General features: G+C 37.1%; 1 protein-coding gene across 1 annotated transcript in view; it reads left to right on the top strand.

The window, feature by feature from the left end:
• TTN7 (Structural maintenance of chromosomes (SMC) family protein) overlaps nt 1-17,420 on the top strand; it is a 263,011-nt gene that overhangs the window by 184,028 nt on the left and 61,563 nt on the right. Inside the window, exons 19-23 of the mRNA XM_089458168.1 lie at nt 5,727-5,878; nt 6,074-6,265; nt 6,370-6,553; nt 6,641-6,711; nt 6,796-6,947. Of these exons, the coding sequence (XP_089314294.1) occupies nt 5,727-5,878; nt 6,074-6,265; nt 6,370-6,553; nt 6,641-6,711; nt 6,796-6,947 (751 nt within the window). The remainder of the gene's footprint in view (nt 1-5,726; nt 5,879-6,073; nt 6,266-6,369; nt 6,554-6,640; nt 6,712-6,795; nt 6,948-17,420) is intronic.

Genomic DNA, 17,420 nt, shown 5'->3' with positions numbered 1-17,420 from the left:
TTCTCCCTCTCTAAGCAAACCATGAAAACCATAGATGGTCAAAGTTGACTTCATGTTCTTGTACTTGTATATTTTTCTTGGTTATACTTCTTGTTAAAGATTTTAAGTAAGAGCAGTATGAGGAGGAAAGAAGCAAAGCAACTATTATGCTTGATGATGACTCCTTGGAAATGATGAGCATGATGGACGAAGGGAACTGAAAAGGACCCTGAAGTAACTTCCTTGCTAGAATATATGTACAAATGATCAACATCAAGTACAATCTTCAGAAGCAAATGAAAACTTAGTAAACAAGTTTGATCCTTGGGCACTCTTATGTAAAAAGGAAGACTCATGTGGAGATGGACCATGAGGATGTTGATGAGAAAGAGGTCATGATGAGGGGTACTTGATGACAAGATATTGAAGGAAAGCTCAACATCTGGTACTTGGCATCGATGAAGATCAAGATGTGCTCATCTTGGGATTTGGAAGGTAGCAATGTGAGAAGATACCCTGAAGGTCTAGAAGGGAGATCACTTTCGTAAGGAAGCTACGATCAACTTGAAGTTTGGGAAGGTTCTATATAAAGCCTTAATTGATAAAGTCAAGATGAGAGTGATGTGGAAGATGGATGACCTATAATTTGCTATGAGAATGATGGCTCCATGATTCGTGATACTGTGAAAGGAAGCTTGCTTTGTACAATGAAATGTGGAGGAAAGAGGGAGCCACACAAGCTATTAAGTATCGATAGCTGGTGTTTTTATGAAGGATAAGGAAGAGGACTTGTGGCGATGACTTCGAAGTTGGAATTTCCTCTAGGTTTGAGAGGGAGTAAAAGGAGTCTCCTTGAATACACACAAGATCTATTCTCTTATTACAAAAAGAATAGGGATGTCATCCTTGATTGAGAGGGAGTACAGTTGGACACTGGTTCTCCCTGTGTCATGTACTAGACCAGGGCTAATAGCTGTAAGTCTAGTGCATGCATCATGGATAGGGAGAATGATAACTTGTTTGGTTCAACTTGTGTCAGGTACTTTGATGGATTAGGACTGATGTCTTAAGTCAAGTACATAGACATGGATAAGGAGAATGTTGAATTGGATAAGCATCTTGGACAAACATTCTTGGAGTCATGTAATGTGATGGATTAGGACCGAAATCCTAAGTCACATGGACTTGGATAAGAATGGTCCGATGATATGATTACTTTGGGTATCCTAGGTGGAGTATGTACCATGATGAGGTGGTACGGTGTCATATGGAATGCCTCCCATCATTGTCCTCTGATCTTGTGAGAGATAGAGTGTACCTGTCAAGGTTGTGGGTAATATGACAATGTTGCTTATGATGAGTGATGCTTATCAATTTGGTTCTCTTCTTATAAGAACTTTTCAAATGGAGTATCGTCCTTGTACCGATTGGATAATTATGAATGCCTCCCTAGTTAAGAGCGAGTGTTGGAAATTGTAACTAGTTTCGGTCTTCATAATTGTCATATGTGTCATATCAAGATGTAATTCTTGTGTATTATCAAAAGAAAAGAAAAAGGAATTTTATTGTATTTGAAAGTTTTCTTATTAAAGCATGGGTTTCATGCTCAAAGTATTTGGTTTCTAGGTCAAAACACCCATTGAGTGCTCTAGGGTTCTAGTCTTGAGTCGAGAGTCTTTGTCATGATGTAATAGACCATTGGGCTCTTGTAACAAGAAAAGAAAAAATATTTTGATGTTTAGAAAGGTGTAGAAGACCCTGAAGACCAAGTCGGCCTGCCTCCATGAAGGTGGCCTATAGAGGCTCATCCTAGCACTTGAAAAACTATAAAAAGGAAAGATTTTGTCCACCTTGAAGTGATACACTTGTGACATGTCTTAATTAGATCAAAAGTCCGTATAAGAAGTGCAAGGAGGAACAAAAGGCTAGCGAAGAGGGAAATGCAAATCTCTCGAGTCTATTGATTAGCCCACACATGCGAGTACCTCAAGTCCGAGAAGAAAGAAGAGTTGCAGATTCTGTTGTGAAGGCTGAATCTCTTGCCTTGGAAGAATTTTGCCTCTTGATTGTGGAAATGTTGTCTTGCCTTGAAGAAGACTGATCTTGTGGCTTGCTTGGTCTGAGGAAGGTTTTGTTTTATGTCTTGGGCCTTGGAAGTCTCCTTTGAAGTTAATAAGAAGAGAATTTCTCGTGGGTTTTCCCCTATTAAGGGGGTTTTCTCATGGATAGCGCCGATATCTTGTGTTCATGTGATCTCTATTGGTTTTGACATTTATTTGATGACAAAAAACATAAACATAATCAAGTAAAGATGTAACTAATCACAAGTAAATGTCATGTAAGGAAAACATGTTGCCCTAACTAGTTTTCCTAAGTTACCAGGATTTAGATACAGATACAGATTCGGATCCGGATTTGCTAATTTTTTTAAAATCCAGGATTCAGATATGGCAAGGACATGTCAAGTACAAATATATATTTCTATAATTTAAAAAAGAATAAAATTTATATAAAAAATAAAATATATGAAAATTTACGAATTTATAGCTTTAATATAAATTTGTAATATATAATATTTATATAAAATAAATAATATATAACATTTTTATCTCATTATTAACTTCATGCATTAATTTTTATAATTTAATTTAAATTATAAAGATATAATATATAAAAAAATTATATATTAAAACAAAAATAAAGTTAGTCGATAAAGTATATACATTGAATATTAATACACATAAGCTAAGATTAATTTGACTACTTTAATAACCTAAAGTGGCTGCTGATATGACATAAAGTTAATAAGATAATAAATTACAATAAATAAATTAAAGCTGACAACATAAGACTATAATTTAATAATTTAAATCGATGTCAACAAACTCTGGATGACAGGGTGCTCTAATTAATCTAATCCAGTGTTGATAATATTTGCGATATACAAAAATATCACGATATTTTCGGCAAAACGATATATCGTCGAGTAAATATCGCAATATTTTCCGTTTTGGAAATATCGTGATATTTTCAAAATATCACCATTATTTTGAAAATATCAGCTATGTTTAAAAATCTGAAAAGTTTTGATTTTTTATGCTTGCCGATATTGTCGATAAGATGTGTTTTGGACCGTCTCTGATATTTTTCGGATACCGATATTATCAATAATGATCTAATCCATTAATTATTTATATAATTTAAATTATAAACTTATAATATATAAAAACAAACATAATGTTAGTCAATAAAGTTTATACATTGAAAATTATAATCTAAAGTTAATAAATTAATATAAATAGATTAAAATTGACAAAGTAAACTATAAATTAATAAATTAAATCTCTAGTCAATAAACTCCTGACCACATGGTGATCTCTGGAATTTCTTCACCTTTGCGTGCTCTTCTCAATCCCGACAACAAAGTGATGCTTGTGATCTCTCTTTGTTCGTGTCGTCTTCCCCGTTCGGAAAACAATGCACTGTCAACTTCAAGTGGCAGGTGAGGTGAAGAAGTTTACTGGGCAAATGAGAGGGTCGAGCAATTACACGGTCGCAGGGGACCTTCATTGGGTGAAGGGTTGTACAGGAGAACGACATGTTTAGCTGTTCAATAAGTTTCTTTTATAGCAATATTTTTTGGAGCAGATCTTAAACGGATCTAGGGCTATCTGAATTCGAATTTGGATCTGATCCAAGGATCCGTTGATTCACCCTCCTAGCTTGACGGATCTGGTAACAGTGGTTTTCCAACAATGGAGATGTGATTCTATGGAGTATTTTGCTACTTGGAGCTATTTCTTTGGCATTGGAGATGTTACTTTGGATCAATAAAGGATTTTTCATGCATTATGTCTAGTAAGTAAGCCTTGTATTTGAAAAATCTTTGTTCTTGTGTCTAATGTATGGAATCAATTGTTATTTAGGGTTTTTCTATTGTGCCATTCATGAGTGAAGATCATTTTTATAAAATCTAGATAATGACATTGTATACATTGCTAATGTATGAAATGTGAATGTCAATCCCCTTGGTGAATCTTTAAAGTTTAAACTATCTCTCCCAAGTGGCCTTGATCCCTCACAAAAGTAATAGCTAGGGTTTTGTGCTAGGGCTTCAAAATTCCCTTACTCCTTACCAAGTTTTAGCCAATATTTCAATCCCATAGACTGCATCATCCCAAGGATTAGGCTCTAGCTGTGTCATTTTTGTAATCACTCACAAACTTAACCGTAAGCTCAGTTTTGCTCTTTTTTTGTTATGATTTCCGACCCTTGTAAGGTGAGGCCATTGGCTAGGGCTAGGGCATGAATTGACCTAGTGTTGGAATTTTGGCTTGTTGAAGGATTCAACATTGAAAGGAGCCTTGATTGCCTCAAAATCCACTACCTTTTGGTGGTCAATCAACCCATTTTAAGGATGGATTCCCTTGCACTAGGTAGATTTTGCCCTAGGAAACCGATGCTTGCCCTAGGCTTCAAGTTGGGGTCTTGTTGAAGTTTTCTTGGTCCATATGATAGCTAATATTCATTGTTGGGAAACCTTTACTTGGCCTCTTGATTCTAGGTTAATCCATTTGGCTTGCTATCTTTCAAGGCCTAGATCAATTGTGTCCTAAATAGGCCTTATTAGAGGACTCGAGTTGCCTTCCTAGTTTTGAGTGTTGTCCTTAAGAAGATTTATCCTCTATAAGCCTCTCTTGTCACTGTGTCCTGAAACTTGATATACCTGTAGGTGACCTATACAAAGGGAAGCCTCCCTAATGGTAAAAGTCCACAAAAGAGCAGGAGGTGGTGGCTGTCAGGATATTGAGCCACACCTCATTGTTGTCCCTTGGTCTAATTTTTGCCTTGTAGGTTTCCCCTTTACAAGTCTTGCTAGATTTTGAGGCAACAGTCCCAATGACCAATTGCAATCAACCTAAAGAATGCATGTGGATAATAAGGGAAGCAAGGAATGTGGCAAGGATGGACTGCCTGGGCATTCTACTTCAATCAGTGCCTCTTATTAGTGCCCTTCCTAGGAAGGACCTCAGAGGGGGTCACACTACACTAGGGGCAAATGATAACCTTCTAGATGAAGCATGGGAACAAGGGTACAATCAAGAACGGTCAATCTTCCAGCTTGGCTTGTGATCCATATTAGTATGCCCCAAAATATTAAATGAAAGCACATTCAAGAAGCATGTCAGATGGAAGGGAGCACTGACCAAAACATATATGGAGAGCTCTGATGTAAAGCTATCTGTAGGCCATCATAGGGCTGATAGCTGGTTGGCTGTCAAATGAGGAGAAACATTTTCTCCTAGGGGTAAACAATGAGAGCACCACAAAAATAACATGCGCAATGAAAAAGTGCCCCCAGATCTGCAATTGCTATATAGAAAGTCCCTGGGTATCATTCTGCAAGGTGTCGTGAAATGATCCGGACACCCATACAATATATGGTGTAACAAATGGAGATGAAATTGTTCTTTTTTGAATTATTGTTCTTGCTTTTGTGAGCATTACCCACATACCTTTTGATATATGGGTATTGTTTCTCATTTATGAGCACTGTTTTCCATTAGATTGATTGTGTTTCATGCAGACTCTTGTCCTGGCAGTGAAAAACATACTTGCAGTTTTACTTTGCATCCTGTGTTATGATGATACAGGGGCTATGTGCTGGGCCATGCAAATATTTGGAACACTGTCAATTGGTTATCTAGGAAGTGGGCAGGATATGTTTGTTCCTTTACTTGTCTTACAGATAGACCAGAGGATCACAACTATTGTTAGTGAACAGCAGAAGACGGATGCAAAACGTGGTCATCATAAATCTGAGTTGGAGCAACTTAAGCATGATATTGCCAATGTCACAAAACAGCGCATGTCTATTTCTAAGGCTCTTGAAAAGAAGGTACCCAATGAATATAGAATCCACCTTTGCTTTTTTGTTTTATTGATTTGTATTATGATTCACTTATAATTCCTGGAGTAGTCACAATAAAGTCTTAGGTTGTAGTTTTTTTTCACATATGAGGGGATTAACTTTGAACATTTGCCTTATTTTTTATATATCAATTAATATTGCCTAATTGTTGTGGTTTTTCAGAAAAAGTTGCTTGCAAATGCTCATAATCAAATTGATCAGCTTAGAGCAGGAATGGCGATGAAACGAGCAGAAATGGGTACTGATCTCATTGATCAGTTGACCCCTGAAGAGAAGGCTCTACTTTCTCAATTAAACCCTGAGATTACACAGTTCAAAGAGAAACTTATTTTGTGCAAGAGAAATCGAATTGAGGCATGTTCTTCAAGAAAATTGTTTTATAATACTAAAACTGATAGAGTTGAACTCAAATCAGTGATCTAGCATGACGATATAAATTTTACATTTGTTTTCACCAGACTGAAACAAGGAAGAGTGAACTTGAGACAAATCTTTCAACAAATCTTGTCAGACGACAACAAGAGTTAGAAGCCCAACTTGCGTCTGCTGATTCCGAATCTTTGTCAGCTGAGCTTGAACTTAAAATGCAGGAGCTAAGAGATGCAAAGGCATCTGTTGATGAAGCAACCCAGCAGCTAAAAGGTAAGCATATTTGGTTGAGTTTTTCACAAGTTTTAAATAGCCTAGTAAGATTGCTATCAAATTGCTTATATTTTTTTGTTTGTACAGCCATTACAGACCAAATAGAGAATTACACGAAACAGATAAGAGATATGAAGAATGCAAAAGATGAATTAAAGGTAAGTCTGGCCAAATTTTTGTGATTTCTTTTGCATGTTTTAGGATTTTTCCTGGAGTATAATCTACTCTTCTTCCTTGGTCAGGCATTGGAGGACAACTATGAACGCACACTTCAAGATGAAGCAAAGGACCTTGAACAACTTCTAAATAAGCGGAATCTTCTTCAGGCAAAACGAGAAGATTACATGAAGAAGATTCGAGAATTGGGTTCATTACCGTCAGATGCATTTGACAAGTAATCCTTTTTTCTTGGTGTTTCTAATAATTAGTTGTTTGCGTTCCAATTATATTCAATGCCCCATTCTAAATCATGTGGATGTATCTGCAATTCAATTCATGCAAACTGAACAGTGCATATTTTCCAGTGGCTCTCCTTTGCTTGATTCCAAGCAGACAATTAATATTATTTTTTTCAAATGCATATAATTAACAGTACATGAAAGGAAAAAGCTTTGCCTTTCATAGGAGTGGTTCATGTGTACGTTCAACTCACTTTTATCATGGAGTCAGAAGGAGGGTGTATGAAACGTGAATCCCTGTTTCAGATCCCAAAATGGAGGGAATTCAACTTTGACACATCACTAAAGTCTGAAATGTTTTTTTGTGGTTTCAGGAAATGTGAAACACCATTTCAGAAGAAAGTAGGATTTGGGCATTTCTGGAAGATTTTAAAACATTTCAGGACGTAGAGGAAACAGATCCCTACAAATCTGAAACATAGCTGTAAAAACAAGTGTTTCAAGAAAGTTGTGAAACATTCCAGGCCTCCTGTATGTGTTGTGTGCCCACAAAACCAGTTATTTATTAATTTTAATTTGGACCTCCAAACCCTAAAACCAAGCTAACGAAACCTAAAATGACCCCTAAAATTTTAAATGAACATCCTTCTGCCTCCCTGAAAGCACATCAAATACTACATAAATTTTGTGTTTTATTTAAATGATGGCAAAAGAAGTTGGCACTGATCTTGCTTGAGGGTTTGATTGGTTACAGTCTTCATTGCTTGGGGGTTTTTCTTGCAAGGTGTTGAATGGAGTAAGACCTGCAAAATACAGGTGAAGCACTGGCTATATAATGGTAGGATGCCAGTTGGCAAGTAATGAGGAAGCAGTGTTTATTAATGTTGCTGCTGAAGAATGAAATTGGTATATTGGAAAATTTGGAGATGAGGTTGCATATTTGGGACATGGACAGACCTGTTACTTATCCACTACTGGCTTTTGGAAGTGCTTGAGGAAGCAGTGTTTATTAATGTTCCTGCTGAAGAATGCAATTGGTATATTTGAAAATTTGGAGATGAAGTTGCATATTTGGAACATGGACAAACCTGTCACTCATCCACTCCTATCCCTTGGATGTGTTTTAGGCTTTGAACATTTGATTCCTTCCATCCTTGAATTCCAGTTTCATATTGCACCAACAGTAGCAAGGTGCTCTACAGCCCAGTATTGAGGAGTTGTCATGGTAGATAACATTACATTAAAAAATTAAAAAAGAAATAACTACATATGTACGTATGTGACAACATCTAAAAAAATTAAACCAGCCTAGATCCATCCTAAAGTTGGATCTAACACCAAGAGTGATCACATTTCTTAATGTGTAATTTTTTTGATCATTTAATATGAAGGAATTAATACATGACATGGAATTAAATGATTTAAAAAAAAATTACATATTAAAAAATTTGATCACTTTCAGCGATTGATAGATCTGAATTTAAGATAGAATCTAGATCTAGGTTGGTAATGCTTGTTCAAATAAATGTTCTGGTTTGGATTTCATAAATTCTTTTAATGATAGAATTTCATTTGAATGTATGGTGTTGTAGATTATTGTTGTAGAAGTGTTGAAACATTCATCTTATTGCTGTTGAATTATAGTAGTCTAGGAGAGCCCATGCAATCCTATTCTTTAGGAAAATCAAACCCATAAACTGGTTTCAGAGATTTATTCTCCATGTGTAGCAAATGATGAATCAAAATGGTTATAGGATTAGTATGAAAACAAGCCTACTCGAGGACTAGAGGGATATTTCATATGACAATGAATATGTAGTACACCTATAACCATCTTGACCACCTATAATCAATCAATATATGTTAAATGTTTACATTGTACCACTTTAGTCTTTGTGTTTGCATTTCAATTTTATATCAGTCATAAGGGTTTATGTTTTGTATTGGAGGTGTAAGGAGATTTTTTCCCCTTTTTTTGTAGTAAGGAGATTTTTTATGGGAGTTATAAGCAGATTTTCAAAGGTATATGCATATATGCATGATATCAACAATTTAATGATGCTTGAATCTCTCACACTAAATGGGAAGAATTACCTGGAATGGAAATAGAAATTGGACCAAATTGTTTGCTATCATAATCTTTTGGAGTTGGTCATTGGAGTAATTCAAAACGAGATCCCAGTGATTAATAAAAGTGTTATAGTATGTAGTACTTCTCATTGTTGGTTTCAAGGATGATATTCTTCCTCATATTAGAGATCTTAGCACTGTGATTTAAGTATGAAAGAAATTAAAAAAAAATTCTATGAAACCTCTATTGAACTTTGAATTTTATTTTTGCAAAACAAATTAATAAATTTGAAGATGATTGAATCTGATTGTGTAACAGATCATATCCAGGAATTTCAAACATTGAATTGTGAGTTATTAACAATCAATATTGAAATTAGAGACACGCAGTGGATCACTGTTTTGTTCAATATCTTTTCTGATTTATGTCAGAATTTTTTCACATCATCTTGCGTATCTTCTTGAAGGGAGACTTCAACTTTGGAGGATGTTGAAGGTTTGCTAGTACAAAAAGAAAACATTAAAGAAGAATGAAACTGAAGGTCTAGACAAAGTATTCACTGGAAGGCACATGAAGCTTTAGATTTTCTAAACCATGGTAAGCAGACTTTTAATTAAAAGAATCCCGAACTAATAGATTTCTAAGACCTGAAATCCATTAAAAAGTTTTATTCTAATAACGATAAAGTTTACAAAGACATACTGCAGAATACTTATTACAAAAACTAATTGATCTGTCCAAAATCACATCTTTGTTGTTAAACACAAACAAACAGACTCACAGCACATTTTCTGAATCACTGTTAAAATACAGAAATAGAAACGATGTTGATGGACTGCCAAAGCCTGTTATTGCTTTCTCATTAATTCAGCACAGAAATCTACTGCAGGAAAAGCCAACCATCTATTCTCTGCTTGTTGTTGAACCTAATGCCTTCTCCTTTATTGACTAGGAAGAAGAGTAGGTAGCATTAATATAGATACATGGACAGCAATGTTTCAACTGGAGATGATCTGAAGCATGTGGGCCTGAATTCTCCTAGAGATCTATTCCTTAACTTGCATGCACCTTGCCTAAATAAGAGAATCCTAATAAAGTAAGAAAGAAAATTATTTTAATGTCCCATAGGCTATTGCTTCTTCGTCTGGTTGATGTATTCAGCTCTTTTCCTGTGAAGCCTCACAATAAACTCTCCCAGCTTCTCGACAAACCCCTTGCTAAATAGATTATCCCAAGAGCTAGCTGCTAGAATATCTGCATAACTTTCTCTGTTGTCTTTGAAGGCGTTGCATTCTAAAATGAAATGCTTTTCTGTTTCCACTTTTCCGAAAGAACAAAAAATACATATTCTTTCCTCCCACACTTCTTTTGGTCTTTTCCAACACCTTGTTTCACAACGGAGTTGATGAGAATTAGTCCTTAACTAAGCAGTAAGAATATTGGCTCTCCAAGAAATATTGGCCTCTATGTACGCCTTTTTTTTTGATAATTATGAGTGGGATTAAACACTTCAATATAGTACTTTTTCTTTCTCCTTAGCTGTTTATCCCAAATATGCTTGTGGAACTTATCCATAACAAAATCTTTTATCTCTTTACTGTTTATGGGACACGTGTTCAGGCAAATACCCCATTTACTAAACCATTTTTATTTTGCTGCATCCAAGTCTTCTTTCTTTTGCACAATATGTCATTAAAGACAACCTTGGGCCATCTGCCCTCTTCCATTTGCTCAATTCTTCTAAAATACCTTATGACTCGCACCATAGCAATTGCTTCAATAGGAGCAGCCCCTGTTTCACTTAATAAGATAGCATAAGGAACTGCACTTTTAATTTTGAAATTGTTTGTACTCAAATGGTTCTGAATTTTGTCAATTTGTTTCCACTGCATGTCGGATGTACTGCTGGCCCACAGTTCACAACCATAGAGAATCATCAGAATCACTAGAAGCTCGAAAAGAGTTTGAGTGGCTTTCCAGTCCCGTAACTCTACATCTCTACACCTATTTTGAAAAGCATAAAATGCTTTCCAACTCCCCCAAAGTTATTTTCTTTCTACAACCATCCCAGCTTAGATTTTTGTTCAAGTCAGTTCTGAAGTATTTGTAATACACAACTTCTTCCAGAATGTTGCCTTCAAAGTAGAACTTATACTAGTTAAGTTTTCTTTTTTTAGAGAAAACCACTACTTTCGTTTGGCTAATATTGACTTACATCACCACCCTTCTACAAAAATGCTCAAGGGACAATAAGTGCTCTTGCAAACCAAGAGCAGATTTAGCAATCAGAGTAAGGTCATCTGTATACAAAAGAAGGCTTATAACAAACTTGCCCAAATGGATACCTTCACCCCCTTGCGAATTTAACCACTCCTTAAGCATGTCAAATTGTCAATATATAAACCAAAAATGGTAGGAGACAATGGGCAACCTTACTTGACCTCGATATCGCTTCTAAAACTTTTAGAAATTCCTGCGGAAGTTCTAATTTTGACTTTCACCTCTTCATACAACCTATGCATAGCTGCTCTCAAATGTTTAGGAACCCCAAGTTTCTCCATTCTGTGCCACAACTTATCCCTAGGAACCGTGTCAAATGCTTTTCTGAAATCAGCAAAGCAACAAAAGGCTTTTTCCTTTTTCTAACAAACAATTTCAATGATGTGCCTTAAAGTTATACAATGATCAACTATGGAATGTTTAGGTCTAAAACCCACTTTCCCTTTAGCATGCTTATCTCTTTCTTCTGCCCACTTGCTGATTTTATTTTCTAGTATATAACATGTAGCATCCTTGTGCCTCTACCCTCAATTCAGTTGCTTTTATCATTAGGTGTCTTCTCGATTTGGTTGGCGACACAACCTTGAGGAGACAGTGAAATCAACGATTGATTCCTTCATTACAGTTGATGGGAGTATGGAATAGTAATAGGATAAGGTTGTTACAAAAGGATTCTCTCAACAACTAGGAGAAGACTTTCATGAGACTCTTACTCAAATTATTGCAGGATTCTACCAAGAAGAGGTAGCTTTCATGAATGGATTGATGCATGGACCGCCAGTTTTGGATTTTAGTGTCAATGAGCTTTTAGTCGTGTTGTGAATTTTTGAGTTTAGTGTAGATTTCAATTTGTTATTCTATAGATCCACTTCTCTTGGTCCTATATACAAGTGAGTTCATTATTTCGGGACATTCATAACAGTTCATGATGTGGTGTGAGAAGATTTTGTCTAATAAAGATGGCATGAAGGGCAGAGAAGATTGGCAAAAATTATACATGGAAGGAGCCCTTCAACCTTCAACCTTTTGGGTTCCTTCCATGTATAATTTCTTCATTAATTTACATGAAGTTTAACATGGAGTTATTGTGTCCTTTGGCCTTGCACCCACATATGAAGGGTTGGTGTGTTATTCACTTGATTAATAGAAGGGAATCATCGTTTGGGAGTGCCTTTGAAGACAGAGAAAATCAACTATTTGTGTGCTTCAGATACTCACCACTAGTCTTGAAGGCCCACTTGTCCACCTTAGGTATGAATGGTTTGTGGACAACCCATCTTTGGAAATCTTTCATGGTGGTGGATGTCCAATTTCGAAGAAGATTGGGGCTTATATGCTCACTTTGGAAGGTTATGTAAGACGTTTGAAGAATAAATGGAAGATTCTTGTGCTTTGGAGGTTGGAGACTACACAAAAGCCCTCTTTTGTTTCCTCATTTGTGGATAACTCTCACTTTTGAGAGCTTATTGCCCGTCAATTTTGTACATGTGGCATAAATCCCCCTAATTTTTTGCACTTTAGATTAATTAATTGAAGAAACAGGCCTTTTCCCCTCCTTGGGTTAGAATAGAGGATTTTAGAATAGAAAATTAATCTGAGGGAAGTTGAGTACATCCTCTATAAATAGATGTACAGTTCGTTTCATTTTCTCATTGTTGTATTTGGGAGAGAAATCACTTAGGTCTAAAATTTTTGCAATGTTCTCTCTTATAATCTGGCAATGGAAGGAACTCGAGCACTAGCACTGCTACTGGATGGTGGGGATGCCATGGTTGTTGTTGCTTCATCTTCATCTCTCATAAGTTTTGCTTCCAATTCTTCAAGATGTATAGTGTCATCCTCCAAATTATCATCCTCTGGGTGGTGGTCCCAAATTTTATTTGTTGGATCGTCATAAGCCCTATCACAATAATGACTCAACAACCTCAAGTTGTAGTGCATATAAACCAAGCTTTCTGCTCGATTTTCATTGAGTCTGTTTTTTCTCACATTATGTATGACATTGTAGGTGCTCCAACACCTCTTTGTAGAAGTATTTACAACCTGGGAGAGAACTTTTTATGCAATTTTTGGCAAAAATCCCATGCTGCCATATGCTTCCCACCATGTGAGAGCGTCAAATTTGTCTATATCTTCCATTGCATGCAAAGAACCAAATAAACCAGTGCAATTGAAGTATCTGCCTAATTCAAGATGCAGATTAGCACACTCCTCCCTGTTAGGTACCAACTTGTCTAAAGATTGCATATACTTGTAGATTCATCAGGATCTGTATGGGGTTTGACCCTAACCCCACCCCCAAGTGCAGGTTGGCCCAACCAAGATGGAGAGTAGTATTTTGGCATAAGGATATACGCCAAGGCATGTAGTGGAACATTAAGTTTATTCCACCATGTACACACACAATTGTGAATCAGTGTATACAAGTTGGGATCATCTTTCTGAACAATATCTTTTATTTGCCCCAACATGGTATCCATCTGCTCATACACCTCCCCAATCACTGGTTTATTTGTATTTGCAAAACAAATCATGTTATAAATGGGCTTGGTGAATTCTAATACTTGCCTCACACGTGCCCAAAACTGACCATCAAGAGCGATCTCCTCCACCTGTTCAAAACCTTGTTTGTCAGCTGCATTTGTAGCCCTTTCCTTTAATACTTGCCAGTGTGGACTTGATACCATGCTAGCCAGTGGCTCTCTTACCTTCAAAAGGCATCGAAGGTGAGGTAATAGCTAGAAAATGTAGTCTTCGCAATCTTCAACAACTCCAATCTTGAGTGGTTGTAGAAAAGCTCGTGGGTATTGCTATGATTTACAATCAATTTTATCATTTGTTTGCCTTTCCTTTAATACCTGCCAGTGTGGACTTGATAGCATGCTAGCCAGTGACTCTCTTACCTTCAAAAGGCACCGAAGGTGAGGTAATAGCTAGCAAATCTAGTCTTCGCAATCTTCAACAACTCCAATCTTGAGTGATTGCAGAAAAGCCCATGGGTAGTGCTATGATTTATAATAAATTTTATCATTTGTTTGCCTCTCTTGTACAAATCACCAATCCATTTTTATTGTTGGTTTTTGTTCTTAATAATATCATGCATCAAAAGGTTCATTGTGTGAACCAAATACCCAGACCAAAATATGTTGGGGTATTTATCCTTAGTAATTACTCCCATTGCATTACAATTAGAAACACTATCAGTGATGACTTGGATGGTATTGTATGGCCCAATATGTTCAATTGTTTCAAGTAATGGTTCTGCAATGTTGATGTCGGTCTTGAACTTCTCGGAGTAATCATATGTTGAATGAAAGATGGCACCACTAATAGACACAGCAAGAACACTTATCAATGGCTTGCCTTTTACATTTGTCCATCAATCAGATACAATGGACACCCCATGCTCAATCCAAGAATTTGTCATTCTACTCAAAGAATATGATATTTTTGCTTTTTCATGATCAAGTCCAATGGTTCTAGACTTGTCATACCCATGGCTCTTGTATCCTTTAGGGGCATCATTTATGGCAAAACCCATTTCATGCCAATAAGGTGAGCGAAGAACATTTAATGGTATCCCACATGCATAAAGAAACTGGTAAATTTTTGAATCCACATCATTCCTACACCCTTCATCAAGGAAATATGATATGGTTCTACACCTTGAGGAGATGTTTAGTCATGTGCCTCCATATCCACTGTCATGGGAGGATGTTGAAGGAGTTCTTTGTGCAAGTTGATGTGATTGTGAGTTATGTTCAAAGAAACCCTTTGATTTTTTAGATTTGTATTGGGCTTCCTCCTCTTCCCTTATATATTTGGCTCTATCTGTTGCTGACACACTTGCACAAGTTTTGATTCCTATTGGTTTATCTTCATCCCATGACCTTTTCCCATAGAGGTACCTTCTGGCACGAATGTATGAACTTGTGTAAGTTTTGTTGCAATGGGGGCATTCAAATTTAGTGGTTCCACCCCCTTTCCCTCCTTCAAGCCTAGAAACATATTTCCACAATGGGGTTTGGTCTTGTTTAGTTTTTTGAGCTGAATCATGTTCACTCTCTTCCTCCCCACTAAGGTACTACTCTCTGGGGTTTTCATCAAATCCACTATAACCCACTTTTTCATCCTCTTCTTGATCAACCCTCCTACTCTCCAACACCATAATAACCAAAAAAGGAACCAAGAAGAAGAAAATGCCAAGCCATATAACCATGATGTCTAAAATTTGAAGTTTTGAGTCTGAAAAAAAATGGAGGAATGGGAATGGGAAATAGAGAAAAAAAATTATTATTTATTTAGCAATGAACATAAAAAAATGCTAGATTGGATCATATCCTAACTCTTTAGCCTTCAATCCCAAGCTCCAATCACCCCTTGCAATCTCCTCCAAGCTCCTCTCTCACCAAGCTCCAAACTCTCTCTTGCTCCTCTTGCTCTCAATGGATGAAGTAAATAATGGGGAGGGGGGATGGTATATTTATGCTTTTCCCCCTTCCCTCTCCTTCCCTTTCCTCCCTCCATTTTCTCTCTCCTCCCCTGTCGTCGGTTGTCGCCCTCCCTCTCGATTGTGCACCTTTTTTGGGTGGGAGTGTTTTTTGAGAGGAAGGAGCGATCGAGAGCGATAGCTCCCTCCTTTGAAAAAATGATCTCGAAGCGTGTGGGAGTGATCAAGGAGTGAACACTCCCGAAAAAACAAGGAGCATTTTTTTTTGTCAGGTGCGATTTCGGGAGCGCAGTCCTGACTAGCTCCCACTCAGAGCGCGAATTGGGAGCGGGGACGTGCAGGGGGGAGGGCGTTGCCCCGCAACCGTGGTTGAAGTTGCTGGAAATTGCTAGGTCAAAGTTGTTGGAAGTTGACTTTGAAAAAGAAAAGTTCATCGAGAAGGAAAATTGGCTTGGTCTTGGAGGGGTCTTTGAAAGAGTCATAGGTCTTGGAATTCGTCATTTGAACATTCTATAAGAAGAGAAGAATTCTTGTGGGTTTTCCTCTCAAGAGGAGAGATTTTGGCCTTGGCTTATAGCCTATATTTGGTGTCCTCTTGTCTCATTGATTTTTATAATTTGGTAGTTTTTTGATGATAAGAACACAATAATAATCAAGTTGAAGAAGAAGATAATAAGAAAAGAACATCACAAGCAGTTATCAAAGTAAGAGAAATCACCTAATTTAGCTACCCTTAGATTTCTCAACATGGTATTAGATCTTAGGTGACAAGAAGAAGAAGAAGAGGTTGCTTGAGGATCATCCAATCAAAGAAGGATATTTAAGGGTCAAATTCTAGAAGAAAGGCATCAAACAAATCAAGTCATCAAGGAGAGCTAAAGGTATCAAGGAGGACTAATCTACATATCATCTTGAAGGAAGAACTCGTGAAGATGATTAGAAGACCTCAAAAGACTTCACCTCCAAGGAAGAAGGAATTGAAGCATCTTAAGAAGACTCCATCTAAAGAAAGAATACATCATCATCAAAGGAATCAAAGCAATCTCCCTCATCAAGGATCTCACCTCAAGCAATCTTTGAAGACACCTCTCATCATCTAGAAGAAAAAGCATTGTCGTCAAGAAAGCATCTTCAATTGTCAACAACAAAGGAGTAGTGGAAGTCAACAAGAATACATCCATTGGAAGATATCCAGTGTTCCATGGGGACGTGCCTCCCAGGGTCGGGTGTGTGCACCCCTCGCACCCCACGCAACCGGGATGGGGGGACGTCTGGGGAAACGTTTCCCCACGTCCCCCTTTTGGGGAGACACGGGGAGATGCAAGAGGGGATGTTTCCCCAGTGTGGGGGACGCGACTCCCCAAAAGGGTGCCCCCCCTCAAAATGGGCTATGCGTCTCCCCTTAAATTTGCTTGTAAACAATGATTTATGACAGGGAAAATGTAGTATTTGACCATATTTCCCTGCTAATGCTATGCTATTCATGGTAATGTTAAATTCTTAAAGTAAAAGTGACATTCTCCTTTATCTTTCATTTTCATCCTTTTACTTAAATTTTTAACATTACCATGAAATGACTCAGGATGATTGAGAATGGTTCTAACCTCATTGGATTTCATATGGAGAAAGTAGAATTTTAGATCTCACTCAAAATCCAGCAGACTTAAC

Source organism: Pinus tabuliformis, chromosome 7, assembly GCF_031772625.1.
Source record: "Pinus tabuliformis cultivar Carrire ecotype Pingquan chromosome 7, CPIR1, whole genome shotgun sequence".
Lineage (NCBI taxonomy): Eukaryota > Viridiplantae > Streptophyta > Pinopsida > Pinales > Pinaceae > Pinus > Pinus tabuliformis.
Note: the sequence above shows the minus strand (reverse complement) of the source record. Positions and strands in the feature narration are given on the sequence as shown.